Source organism: Anomaloglossus baeobatrachus, chromosome 3 (genome assembly GCF_048569485.1).
Source record: "Anomaloglossus baeobatrachus isolate aAnoBae1 chromosome 3, aAnoBae1.hap1, whole genome shotgun sequence".
Lineage (NCBI taxonomy): Eukaryota > Metazoa > Chordata > Amphibia > Anura > Aromobatidae > Anomaloglossus > Anomaloglossus baeobatrachus.
The window spans coordinates 311,706,779-311,731,866 of NC_134355.1; the positions used below are offsets into that span (position 1 = coordinate 311,706,779).

The 25,088-nt window shown below is 46.5% G+C and overlaps 1 protein-coding gene across 1 annotated transcript in view; it reads left to right on the forward strand.

The window, feature by feature from the left end:
* Nucleotides 1-25,088, forward strand: part of ROS1 (ROS proto-oncogene 1, receptor tyrosine kinase) — a 480,047-nt gene that overhangs the window by 338,072 nt on the left and 116,887 nt on the right. The window contains exons 32-36 of the mRNA XM_075340023.1: nucleotides 17,303-17,386; nucleotides 17,478-17,622; nucleotides 18,356-18,518; nucleotides 21,529-21,593; nucleotides 22,663-22,795. Coding sequence (XP_075196138.1) covers nucleotides 17,303-17,386; nucleotides 17,478-17,622; nucleotides 18,356-18,518; nucleotides 21,529-21,593; nucleotides 22,663-22,795 — 590 coding nt within the window. The remainder of the gene's footprint in view (nucleotides 1-17,302; nucleotides 17,387-17,477; nucleotides 17,623-18,355; nucleotides 18,519-21,528; nucleotides 21,594-22,662; nucleotides 22,796-25,088) is intronic.

Genomic DNA, 25,088 nt, shown 5'->3' on the forward strand with positions numbered 1-25,088 from the left:
GGATGCACACAGTATATTGTGCTCAACTTAGACCATTATTATCAGGAGCCCATAGTAGTAGGCTTACAACCCTATAGAGACAAAGGACCACAATTGGTTCACAGCAAAAGCTTGGCAAAAGACTGAATTTTGAAAGAGGTATTGAATGGAGCTTTCCACAAAGTTTTCTGGTGAGCAGCACTTGGCCTGATCTCAGAATCAAATATTATTTCATCAGAAATGATTTTCCAGGTCAATTTTTTTTGCCTCTACAATTCAGACATGAGTGTAAGAATATTAACCCCTTCACCCCCGGCCACTAAAACACCCTAATGACCGGGCCATTTTTTGCAATTCTGACCAGTGTCACTTTGACAGGTTATAACTCTGGAACGCTTCAACGGATCCTGGCGATTCTGACATTGTTTTTTCGTGACATATTGTACTTCATGTCAGTGGTAAATTTAGGCCGATATTTTTTGCGTTTATTTGTGAAAATTTAGGAAATTTGGCGAAAATTTTGAAAATTTCGCAAATTTCAAACTTTGAAAATTTATGCCCATAAATCTGAGAGATATGTCACACAAAATAGTTACTAAATAACATTTCCCACATGTCTACTTTACATCAGCGCAATTTTCGAAACAAATTTTTTTTCCGTTAGGAAGTTAGAAGGGGTCAAAGGTCATCAGCAAATTCTCATTTTTCCAACAAAATTTACAAAATAATTTTTTTAGGGACCACATCACATTTGAAGTGACTTTGAGAGGCCGAGGTGACAGAAAATACCCAAAAGTGACCCCATTCTAAAAACTACACCCCTCACACTGCTCAAAACCACATCCAATAAGATTATTAACCCTTTAGGTGCTTCACAGGAACCAAAGCAATGTGGAAGGAAAAAATGAAAATTTTACTTTTTAACACAAAAATGTTACTTTAGCCATAAAATTTTCATTTTTACAAGGGAGAAAAGAGAAAGTACACAATACAATTTATTGTGCATGTTCTCCTGAGTACGCTGATACCCCATATGTGGTAAAAATCAATTGTTTGGGCGCACGGCAGAGCTCGGAAGGGAAGGAGCGCCATTTGAATTTTTGAACGCAAAATTAGCTGCACTCATTAGCGGACGCCATGTCGGGTTTGAAGACCCCCTGAGGTGCCTAAACAATGGAGCTCCCCCATAAGTGACCCCATTTTGGAAACTAGAGGCCTCAAATAATTTTTCTAGATGTTTGGTGAGCACTTTGAACCCCTGGGGGCTTCACAAAAGTTTATAGCGTTGAGCCGTGAAAAGAAAAAAAAATTTTTTTACCACAAAACGGTTGCTTCAACTAGGTAGCTTTTTTTTTCACAAGGGTAACAGGAAAAAATGCACCATAAAATGTATTGTGCATTTTCTCCTGAGTACGCAGATACCTCATATGTGGTGGAAATCAAATGTTTGGACACACAGCAGTGCTCGGAAGGCAAGGAGCGCCATTTGAATTTTTGAGTGCAAAATTAGCTGCACCTGTTAGCGGACGCCATGTCGGGTTTGAAGACCCCCTGAGGTGCCTAAACAATGGAGCTCCCCCACAAGTGACCCCATTTTGGAAACTAGAGGCCTCAAATAATTTTTCTAGATGTTTGGTGAGCACTTTGAACCCCTGGGGGCTTCACAAAAGTTTATAGCGTTGAGCCGTGAAAAGAAAAAAAATTTTTTTTACCACAAAACGGTTGCTTCAACTAGGTAGCTTTTTTTTTCACAAGGGTAACAGGAAAAAATGCACCATAAAATGTATTGTGCATTTTCTCCTGAGTACGCAGATACCTCATATGTGGTGGAAATCAAATGTTTGGACACACAGCAGTGCTCGGAAGGCAAGGAGCGCCATTTGAATTTTTGAGTGCAAAATTAGCTGCACCTGTTAGCGGACGCCATGTCGGGTTTGAAGACCCCCTGAGGTGCCTAAACAATGGAGCTCCCCCACAAGTGACCCCATTTTGGAAACTAGAGGCCTCAAATAATTTTTCTAGATGTTTGGTGAGCACTTTGAACCCCTGGGGGCTTCACAAAAGTTTATAGCGTTGAGCCGTGAAAAGAAAAAAAATTTTTTTTACCACAAAACGGTTGCTTCAACTAGGTAGCTTTTTTTTTCACAAGGGTAACAGGAAAAAATGCACCATAAAATGTATTGTGCATTTTCTCCTGAGTACGCAGATACCTCATATGTGGTGGAAAGTAATTGTTTGGGCGCATGGCGGGGCTCAGAAGAGAAGGAGCGCCATTTGACAGCAAAATTGGTTGGAATCATTAGCGGACACCATGTCACGTTTGGAGACCCCCTATGGTGCCTAAACAGTGGAGCTCCCCCACAAGTGACACCATTTTGGAAACTAGAGCCCTCAAATAATTTTTCTAGATGTTTGGTGAGCACTTTGAACACCTGGGGGCTTCACAGAAGTTTATAGCGTTGAGCCGTGAAAAGAAAAAAAAATTTTTTTACCACAAAACGGTTGCTTCAACTAGGTAGCTTTTTTTTTCACAAGGCTATCAGGAAAAAATGCACCATAAAATGTATTGTGCATTTTCTCCTGAGTACGCAGATACCTCATATGTGGTGGAAAGTAATTGTTTGGGCGCATGGCGGGGCTAAAGGCCCCGTCACACTAAGCAACATCGCTAGCAACATCGCTGGTAACGAACAACTTTTGTGACGTTGCTAGCGATGTCGCTGTGTGTGACATCCAGCAACAACCTGGCCCCTGCTGTGAGGTCGTTGGTTGTTGCTGAATGTCCTGGGCCATTTTTTAGTTGTTGCTGTCCTGCTGTGAAGCACAGATCGCTGTGTGTGACAGCGAGACAGCAACAACTAAATGTGCAGGCAGCAGGAGCCGGCTTCTGCTGAGGCTGGTAACTAATGTAAACATCGGGTAACCAAGAAGCCCTGTCCTTGGTTACCCGATATTTACCTTTGATACCAGCCTCCCCCGCTCTCACTGTCAGTGCTGCCGGCTCCTGCTCTGTGCGCGTGTAGCTGCAGGACACATCGGGTTAATTAACCCGATGTGTGCTGTAACTAGGAGAGCAAGGAGCCAGCGCTCAGTGTGCGCTGCTCCCTGCTCTGTGCACATTTAGCTGCAGCACACATCGGGTTAATTAACCTGATGTGTGCTGTAACTAGGAGACTGGGGGCTGGTCACTGGTTGCTGGTGAGCTCACCAGCAACTCGTGTAGCGACGCTCCAGCGATCCCTGCCAGGTCAGGTTGCTGGTGGGATCGCTGGAGCGTCGCAGTGTGACAGCTCACCAGCAACCTCCTAGCAACTTACCAGCGATCCCTATCGTTGTTGGGATCGCTGGTAAGTTGCTTAGTGTGACTGGACCTTAAGAAGAGAAGGAGCGCCATTTGACAGCAAAATTGGTTGGAATCATTAGCGGACGCCATGTCACGTTTGGAGACCCCCTATGGTGCCTAAACAGTGGAGCTCCCCCACAAGTGACACCATTTTGGAAACTAGAGCCCTCAAATATTTTTTCTAGATGTTTGGTGAGCACTTTGAACACCTGGGGGCTTCACAGAAGTTTATAGCGTTGAGCCGTGAAAAGAATTTTTTTTTTTTTTTACCACAAAATGGTTGCTTCAACTAGGTAGCTTTTTTTTTCACAAGGGTAACAGGAAAAAATGCACCATAAAATGTATTGTGCATTTTCTCCTGAGTACGCAGATACCTCATATGTGGTGGAAAGTAATTGTTTGAGCGCATGGCGGGGCTCAGAAGAGAAGGAGCGCCATTTGACTTTTCAAACGCAGTGCACTGATCGGCCGCTGCAGGACGCACGGTCGGATGCGATAAAAAAAAGCGTCGGGGATACGTAAAAAAAAAAAGTCACGCCAAAAATTGACCATGGATGCAGATACGTTATGTGCATCCCTGATCAGCGCTTGGCGGGACGCACGGACGGATGCGATACAAAAAGCGTCGCAAATACGGAAAAAAGTCACGCCAAAAATTGAGCAGGGATGCCGATCCGTTATGTGCATCCCTAATCAGCGCTCGGCGGGACGCACGGACGGATGCGATACAAAAAGCGTCGGGGATACGGAAAAAAGTCACGCCAAAAATTGAGCAGGGATGCCGATCCGTTATCTGCATCCCTGATCTGCGCTCGGCGGGACGCACGGACGGATGCGATACAAAAAGCGTCGCGAATACGGAAAAAAGTCACGCCAAAAATTGAGCAGGGATGCCGATCCGTTATCTGCATCCCTAATCAGCGCTCGGCGGGACGCACGGACGGATGCGATACAAAAAGCGTCGCGAATACGGAAAAAAGTCACGCCAAAAATTGAGCAGGGATGCCGATCCGTTATCTGCATCCCTGATCAGCGCTCGGCGGGACGCACGGACGGATGCGATACAAAAAGCGTCGTGAATACGGAAAAAAAAGTCACGCCAAAAATTGACCATGGATGCCGATCCGTTATCTGCATCCCTGATCAGCGCTTGGCGGGACGCACGGACGGATGCGATACAAAAAGCGTCGGGGATACGGAAAAAAAAGTCACGCCAAAAATTGAGCAGGGATGCCGATCCGTTATCTGCATCCCTGATCAGCGCTTGGCGGGACGCACGGACGGATGAGGTGTAAAAATGGACAGGGGATACGGAAAAAAAAAAAAAAGTTATACTCACAGTACCCAGAGGACTAGCAGGAGGATCACTGACCAGAAGAGCTGCAGAGGAACAGATGGCAGAGAGATGGACAGCTTTGCAGGAGCAGCAGGCAGATCAGCAGAATGCCCAGGAAGGACCCAGCGATGGACGCAGATGTGATCAGGCCGGTGAAGACAGGTAAGAGGACGTCGGGGGAGAGCAGAGGGGGAGAGGGGGGGGGTGAGAGCAGAGGGGGAGGGGGGAGAGCAGAGGGGGAGAGCAGAGGGAGAGGGGGAGGGGGGAGAGCAGAGGGGGAGACCGGAGAGGGAGCTGCAGAAGCAGAATAGAAATAATGGGGGAGGCAGTCAGATCGCAGGGGGAGCGGATCGGGATGTCGGGGGGGGGGGGGTGGTTGGGGGGAGCAGATCGCGGGGGGGGCACGGCAGGGGCTATCACGGCAGCGCGCAGGGGCACCACGGGAGCGCGCACGGGCTGCAAAGTGAGCACAGTACTCACTTTGCAGCAGCAGCGGTGGTAGCAGATCGGGATGCCGGGGGGGGCAGATCGGGGCGTAGGGGGGCAGATCGGGGCGTAGGGGGGCAGATCGGGGGGGGCACGGGCAGGGGCCTTCACGGGAGCGCGCAGGGGCCTTCACGGGAGCGCGCAGGGGCCATCGCCGGAGCGCAATACTTACCTTTGGAGCTGGCGCGGTGACAGCAGAGGCGGCGTCTGCGGCGGCAGCAGCGGTGGCGTGGTACCAAAAGTACCAGCCACTCCACGCTGCAGCCATGTTGGGGGAGGGTCCCCAGAGCAGCACAGGCCTGGGGAGGGCGGCCACCGGCAGATCAGACCGCCCCACTGCACACTGATTGGAGCGATTGCGCGTCATAGCACGATCGCTCCAATCAGTGCTGCAGGGGCTGGGGGCGGCATGTTTGAGGTCCACCTATGATATGCTGCAGCAGCTGCGGCATCTCATAGCTGGATCTTACAGGATCGCACTAATTCGGGCATTATTTTTGCCGAAATTAGTGCGATCGATGTGGTTGGCGGTTCAGATTTGAACAGCCAATCACATCGATCGTCGATAGGGGGTGGCGATGCCACCCCCCCTGGGGTCAAGCAAAGGTCCCCTGCTGTAAGAAACAGCAGGGGACATCATTTGAAAGCCGTTGCTATGGCCACGGCAATCAAATGAAGTTTAGGCCGTAAAATTACGTCCCTGGTCGTTAAGTCACGTTAAAATAGGACGTAATTTTACGGCCCGCGGTCGTGAAGGGGTTAAGAATATGTTCTACTAAGCAGATGAACTCCTTATCATGTGGCACTCTCTCTCAAATTTTGTACGATTTACTTGGCAGAGTAAGACCTAAACAAGGTAGAGGATGGGAGAGGGTTAGTCTCACGGATGTGTCACGGCCTTTCACAAAGGTATCACGGCTGGCTGACAATCCAGTGGCAGCAAGTGCTAGAAGATCACAGAGATTGGCAGCACTTGTTATCTGACAGTTCGCTGTTTCTGCAGCAGGCAGACTCTATGACCCTGGAAAACTGTTGTCCTGCCTCTCAGTTGCTATCCTCTGACTTTCTTTTTTAATCTCACTCTGGGGTGGTTTAGGTGCGATTTATAGTTTGTTCCTTGCTGAGCTCTGGAGAGGTTGTCTTCCTTTGATCCAGAGACTTCTGTGGCTGCTGCTCTGGTCATTGCAGTTGTGTTTCCCCTGTATTGTTCCCTTGGGTCCTTCTTTAGTGTTAGTGGTGTTAACTTGGTGCTCATACCCTCCATCCTTACTTAGAGCCCATTTGGCAGGGTAAGACGGCCACAAGTATTCCAGCTCGACGACAAGTGTGGTTCCTGTGTAGGGTCAGTGAGGACAGTGAGGGTGAGCTGCAGGTTGTTGTCAGGGGTAACCACTTTCCCCTTTCTCTAGCTATAAGGCATTCCTTCCCCTTTCCTGTGTGTTGTCCTTTACGGCTGGTATAGCCTCTGTCCTGCCGTGACAGTTAGTTTGACATTACTACAATTTTTGTGGCCTGTTTCAGGCTAAGATCCTCTCAGATATGAGGAGTATCTGAAAGTAGTTTATCCTAACTGTCTGAAGCCATTGTCTGCATTGTTCTTTGTGACTGAAAATTATGTGTTTGGGTTTGTTTCTTTCATTTTTTAATGATTAAAAAAAAAAAAAAAAAAAATCGACATGAGCTTTGCCATATTTTTGTATTCCAGCCAGGTACAGCAGGCAGGTACAGGCTGCCCCCACCTCCCAGCTGCCTATTTGTACCCAGCTAGGATATAGGGAAGTCCTTTTTTTTTTTAATTATTTCATGAATTTCATGAAATAATTAAAAAAAAAAATGATGCGAACTTTGCCCAATTTTTGTGTCCAACCAGGTACAACTAGGCAGCTGGGGACTGGAATCTGCAGCACCAGTTGGCCCAACCTTCCTAGGCCCCCCTGCTGCGAATTGCAGTCTGCAGCCGCCGTGAAAATGGCGCGTTCATAGAAGCGCCATCTTCTGGCGCTGTACCCAACTCCTCCAGTAGCTTGCTGGGTAATAATGAGGTTAGGGCTAGCTGTGTATTATCAGTTGGCCCTAAGGCTGAAATTCATGGTGTCACGCCAATATTAGACATGGCCACCATGAATTTCTAGTAAAGATAAAAAAAAACACAACACAGAGAAAAATATTTTTATTAGAAATGAAATACAACACAATTAGTGACTCCATCTTTATTGAACTAATGAACCCCCTCTCCGCCGTAGTCCTGGGTCGTGGGTCCCGCGATATCCAATCCGGATCCAATATTATCTGATCGGTTTACCGGAAGGCAAAGCACTCAGATGTATCAGATTCAAGGACCTGAATCACATGACACATCAGCTGATTGTATAAACGGCTTTTAAACAATCAGCTGATGCATCAGTAGAAAAAGCGGTCGGACATGTCCCGGGAGTCTGCAGATAGGTGAATATTATATTATTTTTTTTTTTTCACTGTTCACTTTTGGTTTCGCTTAGCAGTGAATGTACAGGCAGAGAGAAGCTGCCACACATACTCTACTAAGTGAAAGTGCATGTGTGACGCCCTGGGCAAGCCAGGGGTCACAGGTCATGACACCACCACACCCTACATCCCGGATAAATACACCAAAGCTACACAAAAATCCTTGTTGCCTTCCTCCAGGGGCTGATGTCCACACCAGGGGGTGGGCCAGGCGGTTGGCTCCGCCCACCGAGGAGTTCACAGCCCTGGAGGCGGGAAAACCAGGCAGATCAGTTTAGGGAGAGTGAGAGTTAAGAGTGAAGTGGTAGAGGAGCAAGAGAGGAAGGAGAAGGAGGACAGTGAGAGTAGTGACAGAGAAAGTGACAGTTGAGAAAGCCTGAAGTTGGTCCGGGTGTGTGCCCCGGACTGAGAACAGCAAGGTCAGCAGACGGCGGTGACCGTCTGCAGGAGAGACTACCTGGAGGTTGCCGAAAGGACCGTGGACGGGTGGTGGCCCGGCGGTACCAGAGCGGTATACGAAGAGAAGCCAGCACCATTGGCAGGGGCCTTTCGGATCCCGGCAAGGCTAGGAGTCGCTGTGAATTTGCCAAATCCGTCAGTGAAGGGGACCTCTGGGTCTCCCAACAACCAAGTCCCGATTGAAGGCAACAGTCCAACTGTTAGAGAGAGACACCGCCACCGCCAAGGCACCAGCTTCTCAAGGCCAGCGCCTGCGGGCAAAGAGGGGCTCCTCCGGCACATATCCAAGCTGGTGAGCGAGTTACCGGTGGGAACCCATCGCTACCAACATAGACTTAGGTGCAGGAAAAGGGACCGTCACCGTCAACTACCGGGGAAAAGCAACAGCAGCCGTCCGTGGGAACCGTGTGTTTTACCGAGAACTGTGTCACCGTCTCAGGCTGAGTGAGTACCACAGTGCCGTGAGGCACAGTGCTGCCCCCTCGTCCCTGCACCCCACCAAGCCCTGCACTGGCCCCGCCATCCCTCATCCCCCAACTCATCACTGGGCCCCGGGACAACCACCCCCTATCCACGGAGGGGAGAACTAACAACCTTGCTGCTCCCTGTCACCGCTCCCGGGATTCCCATACAGAGCAGCGGTGGTGTCCATACAATCACCACAACCGTGGGTGGCATCACGGACAATAAACTATTCCAAAAACCAAACCCCTTTCACTCACGAGCGAGGAGCGCCGCTCGAGTCCCCGGGATCCGGCCCATCGCTCGAGCCACCGAGCAGCAGCAGGCCGCAGCAGCAGCGGCAGCCGGACCCGAGCAGTGGGAGAGCGCAGCGTCCCCTCCTCCGCCCGCGACAACTTGGCGTCACGAACAGGATCTTACTGCTCTGCCATTGGGTAGCGGTGCGCCTTGTGACCGCCGGAAAATTTCAGAAGTCGCCATCTTTGGCGCGAAGGGTTCCCGCTCGAGCGTCTTCTCGAGTAGCGGAGGCGCGAAGGCCAAAACCCCGCCCCGATAGAGGAGGGGCCGGAAAGAGGCTAAGGGGGACGAAATGGCGACTGAGTGCATGTGAGGTGGCTACAAAAGCAGGGACGCCAGGACCCTGTGGCCATCTTGTTGCTAGTTCCTGGAAAGCACGACTGCCGAGATGTTCGCTCCAGCTAATAACAGCGAGACCCCCGCGCCCGGCACGGCGACGTGGTTGAGGGACCGGACCGTCCCGCTGAGTAATCGTCTGCAGGCCCACCTGTAACCTCTCCTGGAGGAGTGGGAGACCGACATGGCGGACGTGGTGGCTGCTATGTGGAGACGCGAGGTGGAAGAGGATTTGGAGGAGCGGGTAAGAGACCCACGCCCCTTTATTCCTGAGGGATCGGCCATTGGAGCTGAGGAGCCCGGCCGGCTTCCGCTCACCCTGCCTCTCTGCCCGCTACCCGTGCTAGTTGCTGCCGCTCCGCCATTAGGCCCGCTACCTGCCCAACCGGTAGCGATACCCTGCCAAGCCGCCCCGGCGGACCAGCCGACTGCAGACGTCCAGGACGTCCCTGAAGTACACCAGGGGGAACCGCTAGGACCGCGGCCCCTTAACAGAATGGTGCCAGAAGTCCCGGTAGTGACTGTGCCAGACCCCGAGCCCGGGACCGTGGCCTGGATGAAGGCCCGGGTGATTCAATTCCACAAGCGTCAGCAGGATCAGATGTTCCGGATGATGGAGCAGTGGACCAACGAGGTGGAGATGCTGATTACAACTGCCCCGATGTACGGAGGGGGAATAGATGTAACAGAGTCGACTGATGACCCACGTCCCTATGTCCTACCAGGACCGGCCGCTGCGGCTGAGGGGCCCGGCCTAGTTTCGGTCTATGCATCACCCTTGCCGTTACTTATGGGGCTCCTCAGTGTAAACTCGCCTGATCTGCTGCTCCGTGCTACCGCAGAAGGGTCTGAAGTGCTGGATGCTGGAGGCCAGGAGGCTGCGGCAGCTGGTGGTAACTCGCCTGACGCAGGAACAAGAGATGATGACTCCGGCCCCAGCCCCGGGTCCGCTGCTGAGCTTGAGGAGGCAAGTGAGCGTTCCCGCTATGTAGGAGACCCAGTGGTTTTCCATACCCCGCGTACCGGTGGAAATGGGTATCGGGTACCCCTGTCACAGCAGGCATGTCAGTGCATTTTTGATATGCTGGTGGAGGGGGATGGATCCGCCTTAGCTAAGGACTCTGAGTGATGGCAGCGGGACACCGTTGCACTGTCCCCGTTGGGGCCACCAGTTTAAAAGTTTTGAAAGTTTTGAGATAAAATGAAAGTAATCAACCGAAGCCTCAGCTGATTATCAACCGTGATTGGAACCGGCCGTTGCCGGCATTGTTGTCCCCGTGGGGACCATCCACAAGGTTTTGCATAGGGAACTCTCTATGAACAGGCCCGAGAACTTGCAGGGCAACCACAAACGCTAAGTGGCTTGTAAATAAAAATGTTTCCGTTGCAGCTAACCGTTACCGCCTCCGGAGAGGCAGGTTGGAGGGAGGGCCCGCAGTAGAGCAGGCTGGGGCCCAGCCACCACAGGAACCGGTGGCTACCCTCTGGAGGGGAAGGACAGATCCCGCTCGGGTAACTTGGTTCAGGACTGGGGTCAAGGGGTGCTGCCTGTTTCTTAGGGGCAGCATCAGGGCCAGGTTACTTGGGTGGGAGAGAGCGGCAGCAGCAACCGTTTAATGTTCCGTAACGTTTCAGAAAAAGTGCCTCCCGTTGTGGGATGAAGTTATTATGCTTGTTATGTTTTTTTTTATCTTTTCAGAAAAATAAAACCGGTGTTGGATGGGCAGCCCGCGGACGGTCTGCATTTTGCTAAGGGGGAATGTGACGCCCTGGGCAAGCCAGGGGTCACAGGTCATGACACCACCACACCCTACACCCCGGATAGGTACACCAAAGCTACACAAAAATCCTTGTTGCCTTCCTCCAGGGGCTGAATTCCACACCAGGGGGTGGGCCAGGCGGTTGGCTCCACCCACCGAGGAGTTCACAGCCCTGGAGGCGGGAAAACCAGGCAGATCAGTTTAGGGAGAGTGAGAGTTAAGAGTGAAGTGGTAGAGGAGCAAGAGAGGAAGGAGAAGGAGGACAGTGAGAGTAGTGACAGAGAAAGTGACAGTTGAGAAAGCCTGAAGTTGGTCCGGGTGTGTGCCTCGGACTGAGAACAGCAAGGTCAGCAGACGGCGGTGACCGTCTGCAGGAGAGGCTACTTGGAGGTTGCCGAAAGGACCGTGGACGGGTGGTGGCCCGGCGGTACCGGAGCGGTATACGAAGAGAAGCCAGCACCATTGGCAGGGGCCTTTCGGATCCCGGCAAGGCTAGGAGTCGCCGTGAATTTGCCAAATCCGTCAGTGAAGGGGACCTCTGGGTCTCCCAACAACCAAGTCCCGATTGAAGGCAACAGTCCAACCGTTAGAGAGAGACACCGCCACCGCCAAGGCACCAGCTTCTCAGGGCCAGCGCCTGCGGGCAAAGAGGGGCTCCTCCGGCACATATCCAAGCCAGGGAGCGGGTTACCGGTGGGAACCCATCGCTACCAACATAGACTTAGGTGCAGGAAAAGGGACCGTCACCGTCAACTACCGGGGAAAAGCAACAGCAGCCGTCCGTGGGAACCGTCTTTCCAGCCGTGTGTTTTACCGAGAACTGTGTCACCATCTCAGGCTGAGTGAGTACCACAGTGCCGTGAGGCACAGCCCTGCCCCCGCGTCCCTGCACCCCACCAAGCCCTGCACCGGCCCCGCCATCCCTCATCCCCCAACTCATCACTGGGCCCCGGGACAACCACCCCCTACCCACGGAGGGGAGAACTAACAACCTTGCTGCTCCCTGTCACCGCTCCCGGGATTCCCATACAGAGCAGCGGTGGTGTCCATACAATCACCACAACCGTGGGTGGTGTCACGGACAATAAACTATTCCAAAAACCAAACCCCTTTCACTCACAGGCAAGGAGCGCCGCTCGAGTCCCCGGGATCCGGCCCATCGCTCGAGCCACCGAGCAGCAGCAGGCCGCAGCAGCATCGGCAGCCGGACCCGAGCAGTGGGAGAGCGCAGCGTCCCCTTCTCCGCCCGCGACATATGTCACACGGGAGGAGGAACACAGGATTCTTCCTCCCCCTAGTACAAAGACAACATTGCTCACAGCAGTGACATGGGAGTCAGAAATGCTTACAGGGGTCTTCCCCATGCTGTTCCCATGTCATTTGAGCACTGTTGTTATGCATTTGTGACATTTTTGAGGTTTCTCCAGACCGCCGGGGGTGCTGCCGGAAAAATACTCGGGTATCCCATAGGCTAACATTGGGCTTGGTGCTTGCGTCGAGCACCCGGGCATTTCAAAATGCTCGACCGAGCATCGAGCACCCGAGCATTTTACTGCTCGCTCATCTCTTCTGGTGACTAATTGACCATTCATTTGGCTGGCATTTATTTCCCCCGATTCCTCTAAGCAAAATGATGAGCAGTCCGTATATGTACATGCTGAATTTTTATATTCCAAAGATCCATTTGTCAGGGGAGATTAGCGGGCCGCTATAAACATTAAACTGTCAAGTGAACTCATAGATATCTGGAGGTTCAGCTTGATGTTAGCCTAATGTGTTTTGTCGCCTTTATTCTCAGGTAAGGAATTTATTTCCTTACATTGCTTTAATAGCATTCAGGGATAACATACCGTATATAAGTACATGGACATAGCAGAATAGCTGGATGTACAGCCTTTTTGGTATACTGGGAATTAATTGTGCTGTAGCAGGACCAGTCAAGTGCAGAGCAGGCCATGTTATCTTCAAGTGAGAGTGGCACACTGAGCATGCTGACCTAGCTGCTGTTGTACCCAGGCTTTGATAACTGAACTCTTAATTAGTCTAATGAAGGAAAGGCCTTTGTCTCTAGGCAAGAAAGCCTTTTTTAGGTCTATCAGATGCTTAGAAAGGTAACTGGAGTTGCAAGACAGCAGTAGATGTCTGACTGTGTAAGTTCACCAGACAGGCTTGAGCATTCAACGGTGACTCCTTGACCAAGCACACATTAGCCACAGTGATGTAACATGTCCCTGTACCCCTCATAGGTAGTGATGAGTGAACCCCCCGATGTTCAGGAGCCTTGCCTGAACTTTTTGTAAAGTTCGAGGCCGGAGGTAACAGGAACTTGCGTCCGAACCCTGAGCTTGGACTTTACAGTTATGGGTTGGGGCGGGGGTGGGGCTGTAAAATAAAGAATATAGTCATTATACTTACCGGTAAGTGTAATCATAATGTTTTTTAATAATGTGCTTTTTTTTACAGCCCCTGGACCCGAACTGGACCCGATCTGTAATACGGGTTTCCCAGGAAAACCCGTGTTCGGGACTGTGTGCAAGAACACTATGTGTTTGGTACGGACCCCGAACTTACAGTTCAGGTTCGCCCATCACTACTCATAGGCTCACAGCGCTGGAATACATCTGTCCCTGTACCCCCTAAAAGTCTCACAGGGCTGGAATACATCACTATGGAGCAACATGGATGACTTGTATAAGCAAATACACCAATGCTGATGTTAAAATTCAGTGATAGCTCAGGATTTACCCATGTATACACACAAAAAAATATATAATTCTTCTAGCCATGTGTGAGAAGTCATAGGATAAAGAAGTCAGCTTGATTAATCATGGATGGAGCAAAGTTATTACAAATCAGCCATCAGATAATGATACATCAAGCTAATCTCCTTATCTAGAAAAGACAGTCTTTGTTACAAGGCTTACCAGCTACTGAGGCCAAGAGAGGTGCATTCATTTACATTGAAGGGATATTGTGAGATAATCTTTATTTACTGATGTGAAGAAACAGAAAAATTAACTATATTTTATAGGAAAGCACTGGCACTGTACAGTATAGGATCATTTCAAGAGAGCAGTTTCATTTTCTGTTTTTGTAATCAGATAATGTGATACGTCAGCTGCATTTCTTTAGTTTACTGCAGTACTTGCTTATAACATGACAGTTAATTGTCAGCTTCTGAGAAGCTAATAGTAACAGTAAGGGCTCACTCACACTTGCGCTATTTTGACGCAAACGGAATCCGTCACTAATGTAGTACAGTTCATTTATTTACAGTGGAAGCGCGACATCGTGTGGACACAAGCGGGTACTGCATGACACACACACGCGCCATAGTAACGGGCTTCCACTGTAAATAAATGAACTGTACTACATTAGTGACGGATTACGTTTGCGTCAAAATAGCGCAAGTGTGAAACTAGCCTTAGTATGGCTGTATTTCCTGATTTCCCAAAAAATAGAAATGCAAACATAATTAGTTATTTTGCCAGCTGCCGAACCTTAATAATAATAATTTTATTAATTTATATAGCGCTATTAATTCCACAGTGCATACATTGGCAACACTGTCCCCATTGGGGCTCACAATCTAGAGTCCCTATCTGTATGTCTTTGGAGTGTGGGAGGAAACTGGAGAACCCGGAGGAAACCCACGCAAACACGGGGAGAACATACAAACTCCTTGCAAATAGTGTCCTTGGTGGGATTTGAACCCAGGACCCCAGCGCTGCAAGACTGCAGTGCTAACCACTGAGCCACCGTGCCGCCATTATAACTTAGTAAAATATGGCCTGCAGATTGAAATTTCCTAATCGCTTCTGAGCCAACTGCTGGGACCTCTACTAATTGCAAGAACTAGCGCTCTTCCCATGTGAATAGAGTAGTAATCATTCATGTGCATCTCTGCTCCATTCATTCTAAGTTACAGGATGGGTGAGAGAAAACGGGTTAAATGCTGCGCTAGAAAAATTATCGCACGTTTCGAAGGCATAGCCGCCTTCTTCATCAGGACAAGACAGTACAAGAAAGAACAGCAACTGATGCTGTTCTTTCTTGTACGGTCTTGTCCTGATGAAGAAGGCGGCTATGCCTTCGAAACGCGTTGACTCGTGCCAATAAAGGAAAGGATTTCATCGCATCTCTTGGATTCGTGGTTTTTCTAGCGCAGCATTTAACCCGTTTTCTCTCACCCATCCTGTAATCTCCATTTCTCCATCGGGGCTGCTGCTGACCCCTACTGCATAATCTGCCTACATGCTCGCATAGGAGTTGTGCTTGTCACAACTGAAACAGGTGAGTACCTGTCCCTTCACGTATATCCCCTCATCCACCAGATAAGACCCTATTTTGCGCTTTTTTCCTCCACAGTTTCTCCTGACCATTCATTCTAAGGCCTAAGCCACATGACATGAAAATCTGACCTAGTGGAATGCGATAAAACATCGCATTCCACTCTGACCAATATTAACCTATGTCCCAGCACCCATAAGCGATTATTTTCTCAGCCCTAATCGGACCGAGAAAACAATTGCAGCATGCTGCGATTGTAATCCGAGATTCTTTCTTTCGCACCCATTCAATTGTATGGGGCGAGAGAAAGATCGCACTGCACTCGCAGTATACCTGTGTACCGCGAGTGCAGTGCGAGAATGGCAATAGCCAACAATGGAGGAGAGAGGGTGATAAATCCCTCCCTCTACTCCTCCTTGCCAGCCTGCCCCTCCTCAGCACTGGCCCACCCCTCCTCAGTGCTGGCCCTCCCCTCCTCAGTACTGGCCCGCCCCTCCTCAGTGTTGGCCCGTCCCCCGCAGCTGAGGTCCGATCACATGATCGGACCTCAGTTGCAGTGACACTCGCATGACACTCGGCTCCTGCTGTTGCTACCAGCATGAACCGAGTGTCATGCGAGGATCGCATAAGTCCCCGTGTGGCCCCGGCCTAAATGGAAGTGCTGGACACCAGGCAAACACTGGTTTATCTCAGTTATCATAGAGAATTAATGCAGCAGAAGTGTGCATGATTTGTTGACACATTATTATCTTATACTGAATAATGAATAGTTAAGATATCATACAGAAGATAAACAATTGATTGAAATCTAAAAACATGTAGGCAATGATATATATAGTACCTAAAATTTTTTACATGTTGAGTGTCACGATAATGATGGTAGGAAGCAGGGACAAGTATGTACCTGCACTGACCCTCAGGCTAGGGGTCCCTAGGCTATCTCTGTCCCTAAGATTACTCCTAATGATGAAGATGCCATATCTCCTATACTCCTAGCTACAACTCATCTCAATGTCCCACCTCCCTCAGGAGCATAAAGGGACAGGAGTGCAAGTGGAACACACAGACAACACAGACAAGGAAAACAAGTGTAGACCCTCTCCAAAAGTTTTCCAGTAGTAAGCTTCACTGCTGCAATTGTAACAAACACATCCGCTCAACAAGGATGAGCTCTTTCAACGGGGTCAGTTATAGTATGAACTATATCCCGCATGGAGGGAAGCCAGAGGAGGTTAGATATACCGGACGGGAAAATTAATAACAAGCTGCAGCTGAAGACTAAGAGAATTCTCAGCGAGCATGGAAAGGGTCCTTAACCTCTTCAGCAAGAAGGGCAAGTACATCAGCATGATAAAAAGATGCAGCAATCTTAGGTAGCTGCAGGCAGCTATTTTTAGGCTGGGGGCTCCTAATAACCATGTGTCTACCCAGCCTGAGAATACCAACCCCCATCTGTCCGGTTTTATCATGGCTGGGTATCAAAATTGGGGGGGACTGCACATCATTTTTTAAATTATTTATGTAAATAATGAACAAAAAATAACAAAAACGCATGCGGTTCCTCTTATTTTTATACACAGCCAAGATAAGTGCATGTCTGAGCGCTGCAGCCTGTAGTCGTGTGCTTTATCTGTGCTGGGTATTCTAATATGGGGGGACCCTACCCCAATTGTTTATTTATTTATTTTTACTGTACGATATAGACCTGCAGGCAGCGTCTGTGATTGGAAGCATCAGACATGCTGTAACTCAGCATCTGACTGCAATCAATCACAGACGTCGATGGGTGGGAAAAGCAGTGCATATGCATGAGGTTAATGAGCAGTTACAGACGCGCCGGTGACTCGGTAAGCATGAAGCGCTGATTGGTTTATTTTTTTTTTCTTCATTTTTTCGTATTACTCGAGTGCCGGACCCTGATCATTAGCCGGAATTCCCTGAAAATTCCTGGCCTGGGTACTTTTGAAACCACTCAAATCCGGACTTTTACATTACGGGTCCGCACATCACTACTGATAATAAATTAACTCTTATATATGAAAGAATTGATAATCTTTTTTTTTTTTTCAGAGGACAGATCTTTTGATGATGTGGGGGTTATTGTAGGTTCCATCTTGGGTATACTCCTTGTTCTTCTGCTGTTGACTGCTTTTGGTGAGTATTGAGCACTTGGGGTATCAAATGTAAATTTACTTTGCCTGAAAGTCATATTGTGGACTTTTAATGCTTTTTATTTATTTTTTAGTTTTTTATAAGAGATTAAAGCAAAAACAGAATAAATGCAACAACAGCAAGGAAATCACAGATATCATACATGAAGATAAGGAACTCAGCAAACTGCGTGGTTTGTCAAATGCTGTTGGTTTAGCTAATGCATGCTATGCTGTAAGGTAAGCACCACATCTGAAAGTTTTGACTACAGTACTCAGTTTATTTGTGATTATGTGCTCATCAAGTTTAGGAATAAGTATTTTCTTTATTAAAGTAACCCATTGAAGTACATAAAAAAGTAACTCTTTCTATTGATTAGTATATAAAATACATAATCTTAATTTTTTTTTTGTGCACTATAGCTTTGCCTTTTTTGCTGCAGAGTGTCCACTATGCATGACATATGAAAAAAGAAAATGTCCTGCTGCATTATTATAAAAAAATATGGATCCTTTATTTAATCTTCATTCTATATGCAGAATAAACGGTCATTTGTTACTGTTTTTCCCTGACACGCATATGGAAATTTAATTAAAATGATATAATTATATAAAGGAGTCATATTTTTTTAATATAAGTCCAGCAGCACTTTTTCTATTTTTATATTTGATTTCTGAATCTGACTAGTTTCCTCTGCGGTTTTCAAGACTGCTGAGTATAAATATCAAACTAGTATCGGTGAGCATATTTTTCAAAATTTTGCACTTATGTGGCCTATAACTGGGGTCAGCAGTGATGTCAATGTAGAGAGTATGAGCTGCTGAGCCTAGTGACTGGCTGCAGTGGTCACATACATTCTGTGTAGTTGTGATGTTACCACTGCAGCCAGTGAACAAAGACTGGAGCAAGTATGGTGTGAATCACAACAATAATTGTCAATTGTATAACCTACACCCAATCTTGTGTTCGCAGTACTCTGCCAACAAAACGGGAAATGGAAAACTTGCCCAGTTTTCCTCGAGAGGATTTAGAACTCTGTGTTTTCTTGGGAAGTGGTGCATTTGGAGAAGTATATCAAGGCATTGCTAAGAATATACTTGGTCCTGGAACTGGAAGTCAGAACGTTGCTGTGAAGGTAACCTTAATTGCAAAGCTGGTTGTAGGTTGCACAACTTAATTAAGAGCTTAAACATTTTCTGTTCCACTGTATCAGTCAACCATTCCACACACATTTTAAGAAAATGTCTAAGTTAAAGTTTAAATTATATAAGAAAAGGTTGATATTGGCAGGTATGCCACATAATTATTTATACAGTGTGTTCACCCATATCCTGTCCACCGCCATTAACTTGAGAATGGCGGCAGCTATAGGCATAGAAGTGGTGTCTAGGTATAGTAAAGTAGCCATGCACTATGCAATGAAACCACCTATAGCGCCACCTGGTGGAAAACAACGGAGTTAGCATTTTGATCTCAAAAATGGAACGAGATAGAGAAAAAAAGTAAATTGCAAAGTGGTAGGGCATCATCAATTCAATATGAATCGACACCTTGCATAAAGAAATGCTATGATTAGAATGTGTAAAACTCACAAGGCTGCGGATGTGAAGCGATACCTCATGGAGACCTTCCTACAAGTCATTGGGTATGGTGGCTGCGTGGAGTGGCCTCCACGCACACCTGACCTGGCCCCATTGGACTTCTTTCTGTGAGGTCACATCAAACAGCAGGTGTATGCGACCCCTCCACCAACATTGCAGGAGCTACGACAACGTATCCCAGATGCTTATGCAAACCTGTCACCTACCATATTGCACAACGTGCAGCAAGATACAGTATGCTGTACAGAGTCCAGATGTGCATTGCAACTGACGGTAGCCACTTTGAGCATCAAAGTTAAATGAGTGCCATATGCGTGACCAGCATTCAATGTTTTGGGGGAGTCATGGGTTTCATATCATAGCATTTCTGTATGCAAGCTGTCGATTCGTATTGAATTGATGATGCCCTACAATTTTTTAATTCACTTTTTTCTCTATCTCGTTCCGTTTTCAAGATAAAAATGCTAACTCCGTTGTTTTCCACCAGGTGGCACTATAGGTGGTTTCATTGCATAGCTCATGGCTACTTTACTATACCTAGACACAACTTCTATGATTATAGCTGCGCTGTTCTCAAGTTAATGGAGGTGGACAGGATATGATTGGACACACTGTATAGAACACAAGCATGGAATTATAGAATGTTAAAAAAATGAACATTAGATACCCTATTAACTACAGTATGTGCTATGAACTAGTGTTCATAATTTCTCAATGAATGGAGAGCAATCAGCTCATTCAAGGGAGAAGAATGATTTTAAAATGTTGCAATTTATTGAATAGGGACATTATATCAAAATTCCCAATATACTAATATCATATACAGTACAGTGGTGAGAAAAAAGTGTTTGCCCCCTTCCTGATTTCTTATTTTTTTGCTGTTTGTGACACTTAAATGCTTCAGATCACCAAACAAATTTAAATATTAGACAAAGATAACACAAGTAAACACAAAATGCACTTGATAAATTAAGGTATTTATTATAATGGGGAAAAGTAATCCAAACTGACAGGGCCCTGTGTGAAAAAGTGATTGCCCTGGTTGGGCCACCCTTAGCAGCAACAACTGCAATCAAGTGTTTTCAATGACTGGAAATGAGTTTTTTCAATGCTCTTGAGGATCTTTGTAGAATTGTTGTAATTCAGCTACATTGAAGGGTTTCCGTACATGAACTGCCTTTTTACAGTCATTCCAGAAAATCTCAATCAGAAAAAGGTCAGGAATTTGACTAGAACACTCCAAAGTCTCTTTATAATGGTGGCGTAAAGAACACTTCGCCTTAACTGAGGCAAGTGAGGCTTGCGGTTATTTAGATGTTGTTGTGGGGTGTTTTGTGACCTCTTTGATGAGTCATCGCTGCACTCTTGGGGTAATTTTGGTCTGCTGGCCACTCCTGGGAAGATTCACCATTGTTCCATATTTTCGGCATTTGTCAATTGTGGCTCTCACTGTGGTTTGCTGGCGTGTCAAAGCTTTAAAAATGGCTTTACTACCTTTTTTAGATTAATAGACCTAAATTACGTTGTTTCTCATTTGTTCCTGAATTTCTTTGGATCACAATATGATGTCAAGCTTTTGAGGATCTATTGGTCTACTTCACTTTGTCAGGCTGGTCCTATTTAAGTGATTTCTTGATTGAGAACAAGTGTGGCAGTAATCAGGCCTGGGGGAGGTTAAGGATATTGAACTTAGCTTCCCAAAGATGTGATAAACCACAGTTAATTTATGTTTTAAGGGGGGGAGGGGCAGTCACTTTTTCACACAGCACCCTGTATGAATGGATTTATTTTTCCATTAATAATAAAGATCTTCATTTATAAACTGCATTTTGTCTTTACATGTGTTATCTTTGTCTAATATTTACATTTTTTTTGGTGATTTGAAACATTTAATTAGGCCCTGTGCGCACTAGAAAAAGGATTTTTCTCAAGAAATTTCTTGAGAGTCTGAAAGATTAATGCACTTGCGTTCAAAAAATGCACCAATTATGCACCGAAAAACGCATACGTTTTTACCTGCTTTTTTCAGCGTTTTTGATGCTTTTTTTCCCCGCAGGTTGGTTCCTGTGTTTTTTTACCATTATCTATGGGAAAAAACGCAGAAAAGAAGTGACATGCTCATTCTTTTTCTCAAGAAATTCTGCAGAAAGAATGTTCTTGAGAAAAAAAACGCAATTCCCATAGGTTTTGCTGGGAATTGTCTGCAGAAAGGTTACAACCATTTTCTCAAGAAATTTCTGCAGCAAAAACGCAAAAAAAAAGGCGGGTAAAAACGCAATGTGCGCACAGGGCCTTAGTGTGACAAACATGCAAAAGAATAAGAAATCAGGAAGGGGGAAAACACCTTTTCACACCACTGTAGATGTCAGAGCCATAGCTTACAAAGACACAAATTTGATGCTACTAGCAATAAGTAAAATTAGTGATCGTCCTTCTATATTACCAACATTGCTATCTATATTATTCAAATCAAGACACATTTTTCTGTGCATTTTTATAATTTTGGTTGATGTGTGGATGTATTTAATAATTTATTTTGAACAGACTTTGAAAAGTGATGCAACAGACCAAGAAAAAGTGGAATTTCTGAAGGAAGCACATTTGATGAGGTATAAAATCTTATCTTGCATAAAACATAACATATGCTATTTTCACTGAATTAATAGTAAAATAAAAGTTCTTCTGAGGCTCATTCACTTTTTCTGACAAAGGCGATTATGTCGTAAAAAGTGTAGCTGGGGCTTCATAAACATAGTGGGAATCTCATGTTTGTAGTATTCATCAATATCATTAATATACACAAAAAACTGTCATTATTGGACAACTCCTTATTAATGACCACAGGGTGCTACATAAATTAAAAAAGGTCAGTTTCAGCTTCTCCACACTCTCAAGGGTACTTTACACGCTGCGATATCGGTAACGATATATCGTCTGGGTCACGTCGTTAGTGACGCACATCCGGCACTGTTAGTGACATCGCAGCATGTGACACCAAGGAGCGACGATCAACGAGCACAAAAACGTGAATAATCGTTGCTCGTTGACACGTCGCTCCTTTTCCAAATATCGTTGCTGCTGCATCGCTATGTGTGACACCACAGGAGCGACAAACATCTCCTTACCTGCGTTCACCGGCAATGAGGAAGGAAGGAGGTGGGCGGCATGTTCCGGCCGCTCATCTCCGCCCCTTCTCTGCTATTGGACGTCTGCAGTGTGACGTCGCAGTGACGCTGCACGAACCGCCCCCTTAGAAAGGAGGCGGTTCGCCGGCCAGAGCGACGTCGCAGGGCAGGTAAGTACGTGTGATGGGTGTTAGCGATGTTGTGCGCCACAGGCAGCAATTTTCCCATGTCGCACAACTGATGGGGCGGGTACGCTCGCTAGCGATATCGGTACCGATATCGCAGCGTGTAAAGTGCCCTTCATTGCCCTGTGTTCCTTGCTGGTTTCCTGATGTAAACACTGTCGTGTTGCAGTCAATGGCCGGATGCTGATCGACTGCAGCCCTAACAATTCTGTCCAAGCGAAATATTCTGACAGGCACAAAGCAAAATTGTGGATGAACAAAGAAGATCAAAAATCTCTTTTTCCACCTGGGTCTCAGTTTTGGTTGCATCTTTTAGGTAGAAGAGAGGTTTTATACTACTTATATTTCCTTTTATTTTTTTTGCACAGCCAGTTTCAGCATTCTAATATCCTAAAGCTGCTCGGTGTCTGCCTTCATAATGAACCTCAATACATTATCCTGGAATTAATGGATGGTGGGGATCTGCTTTCATACTTGAGAGGTGCTCGGGCAAATACTCATGTATGTATCAGCATTAAACTACCTTCTTCTTAGTCTCTTTAAACTGTTAAGAAGAGTTTCAAATAATAAAAGTAAATAATTCTCTTGCATGAAGTCTCACTGTTGGACTATGGTTGCAGGCACTAATGGTAGGTGGCTATTTCTGTGCACAGGGATTATCATAATTCCTAAGATTATAGATAAACCCTATAGCACATTGTTAGAAAAGTAAAGCAAAAATTCATCTGAAGCAAACCGTTTTTTATTCTTGTAGCAAAGAGACAAGAGGTCAAAGCTTGTTGTGTGTCAAAAAATACATCACAAGAAGAGATGGGAAAATAGTCAAATATTCATGTTTGGATTCTTCGTGCCAAATATTTTCTATTATTCGTGTATTTGTAACAAATAACGAACCTACTGCAAGTCAATGAGAAACTCGAATAATTTTCCGGAGGACCTTGGAAGTAGTATTGGGAGGGCTGTAAAAATACTGCAATGGATGGAAAAGTGCTGAAACTGAATGAGATAAGCATGAGGAAGATGCCTGGATGCATTTCTGACACACAGGTGGTTTCTGTAAATAATGTCAGAGTGTTATGGGGATTAAAGCAGGAGAATTACACTTACCGAGTTCCCGCATCTGTCACACTGCTTTCTGGTTCAATCCTTAAAGTTCATGAATATGCACTGCTTCCCCACCCACCCTCTGTAACAACGTTTGTGATTGCTTGCAGTCCTGTTTCCCCCGCCCACCCTCTGTGCTGGCGTCTGTGATTGGTTGCCCTCACACTAGCTATCTGGGTGACCATAGTAGATTATAAAAATAAATAAATCATTGGAAAAAAGATGCAGGGTCCCCCGTGTCTTGATGCCTGCTGAGATAAAGCAGGCCGCCGCCCCCAGCTGTGTGCGTTATCTTGGCTGTGTATGAGAATATGAGGGGCCCCATGCATTTTTTTAAAAAAAATATTTAAAAAATAATAAAAAAAAAACAAAAAACATTGTGAGGTCCCCCAATTTTGATACCCAGCCAAGATAAAGCAGACAGCTGGAGGCTGGTATTCTGAGGCTGGGGAGGCCCATAGTTATGGGCCCTTCCCAACCTTAATATAGCAGCTTGCAGCTGCCACAGAATTGGAACGTAGAGATGAGGGAGCGTGTTTGAAAACAGTCCTCCAATCTCAAATTCGGCATGAGCATCGGCTCATTTGGGTCGGGATCAGATTCACAAACACTTTTCTCAAAAATTGGCAAAATTCGGCTTTGTTCGGTAACTGTTCGTGTTTACACTATTGCAGAAACCATCCACTTCCAGCCCCATCACAGCCATGTCAAGTGTTGGCATGGCTGTGATTGGCCACGGAACTCACTGTAAAAAAGAGGAAGCAAAATGGTTAAGGCAGAACATACATATCAGTCTCCGCATGGCCGTAACCCTACTTCCGGGTGTGCCCATTATCCCTCATACACATTCACTGTTCCAGTAGGGACCCTGGAAGGGGACGTATATACAAAAAGAAGGACATATATACCAGGAAGGGGACAAAAACCAGAAAGGGGACATATATAGCAGAATGTGAACTGGAGGGGGGGATATACATACCAGGATGGGCCCAGGATCGGATATATATACCAGTATGGAACAAATAACCAGGATGGGGACATATATATATATATATATATATATATATATATATATATATATATATACAGTGCCTACAAGTAGTATTCAACCCCCTGCAGATTTAGCAGGTTTGAGAAGATGCAAATAAGTTAGAGCCTGCAAACTTCAAACAAGAGCAGGATTTATGAACAGATGCATAAATCTTACAAACCAACAAGTTATGTTGCTCAGTTAAATTTTAATAAATTTTCAACATAAAAGTGTGGGTCAATTATTATTCAACCCCTAGGTTTAATATTTTGTGGAATAACCCTTGTTTGCAATTACAGCTAATAATCGTCTTTTATAAGACCTGATCAGGCCGGCACAGGTCTCTGGAGTTATCTTGGCTCACTCCTCCATGCAGATCTTCTCCAAGTTATCTAGGTTCTTCGGGTGTCTCATGTGGACTTTAATCTTGAGCTCCTTCCACAAGTTTTCTATTGGGTTAAGGTCAGGAGACTGACTAGGCCACTGCAACACCTTGATTTTTTCCCTCTTGAACCAGGCCTTGGTTTTCTTGGCTGTGTGCTTTGGGTCGTTGTCTTGTTGGAGATGAAATGACGACCCATCTTAAGATCCTTGATGGAGGAGTGGAAGTTCTTGGCCAAAATCTCCAGGTAGGCCGTGCTATCCATCTTCCCATGGATG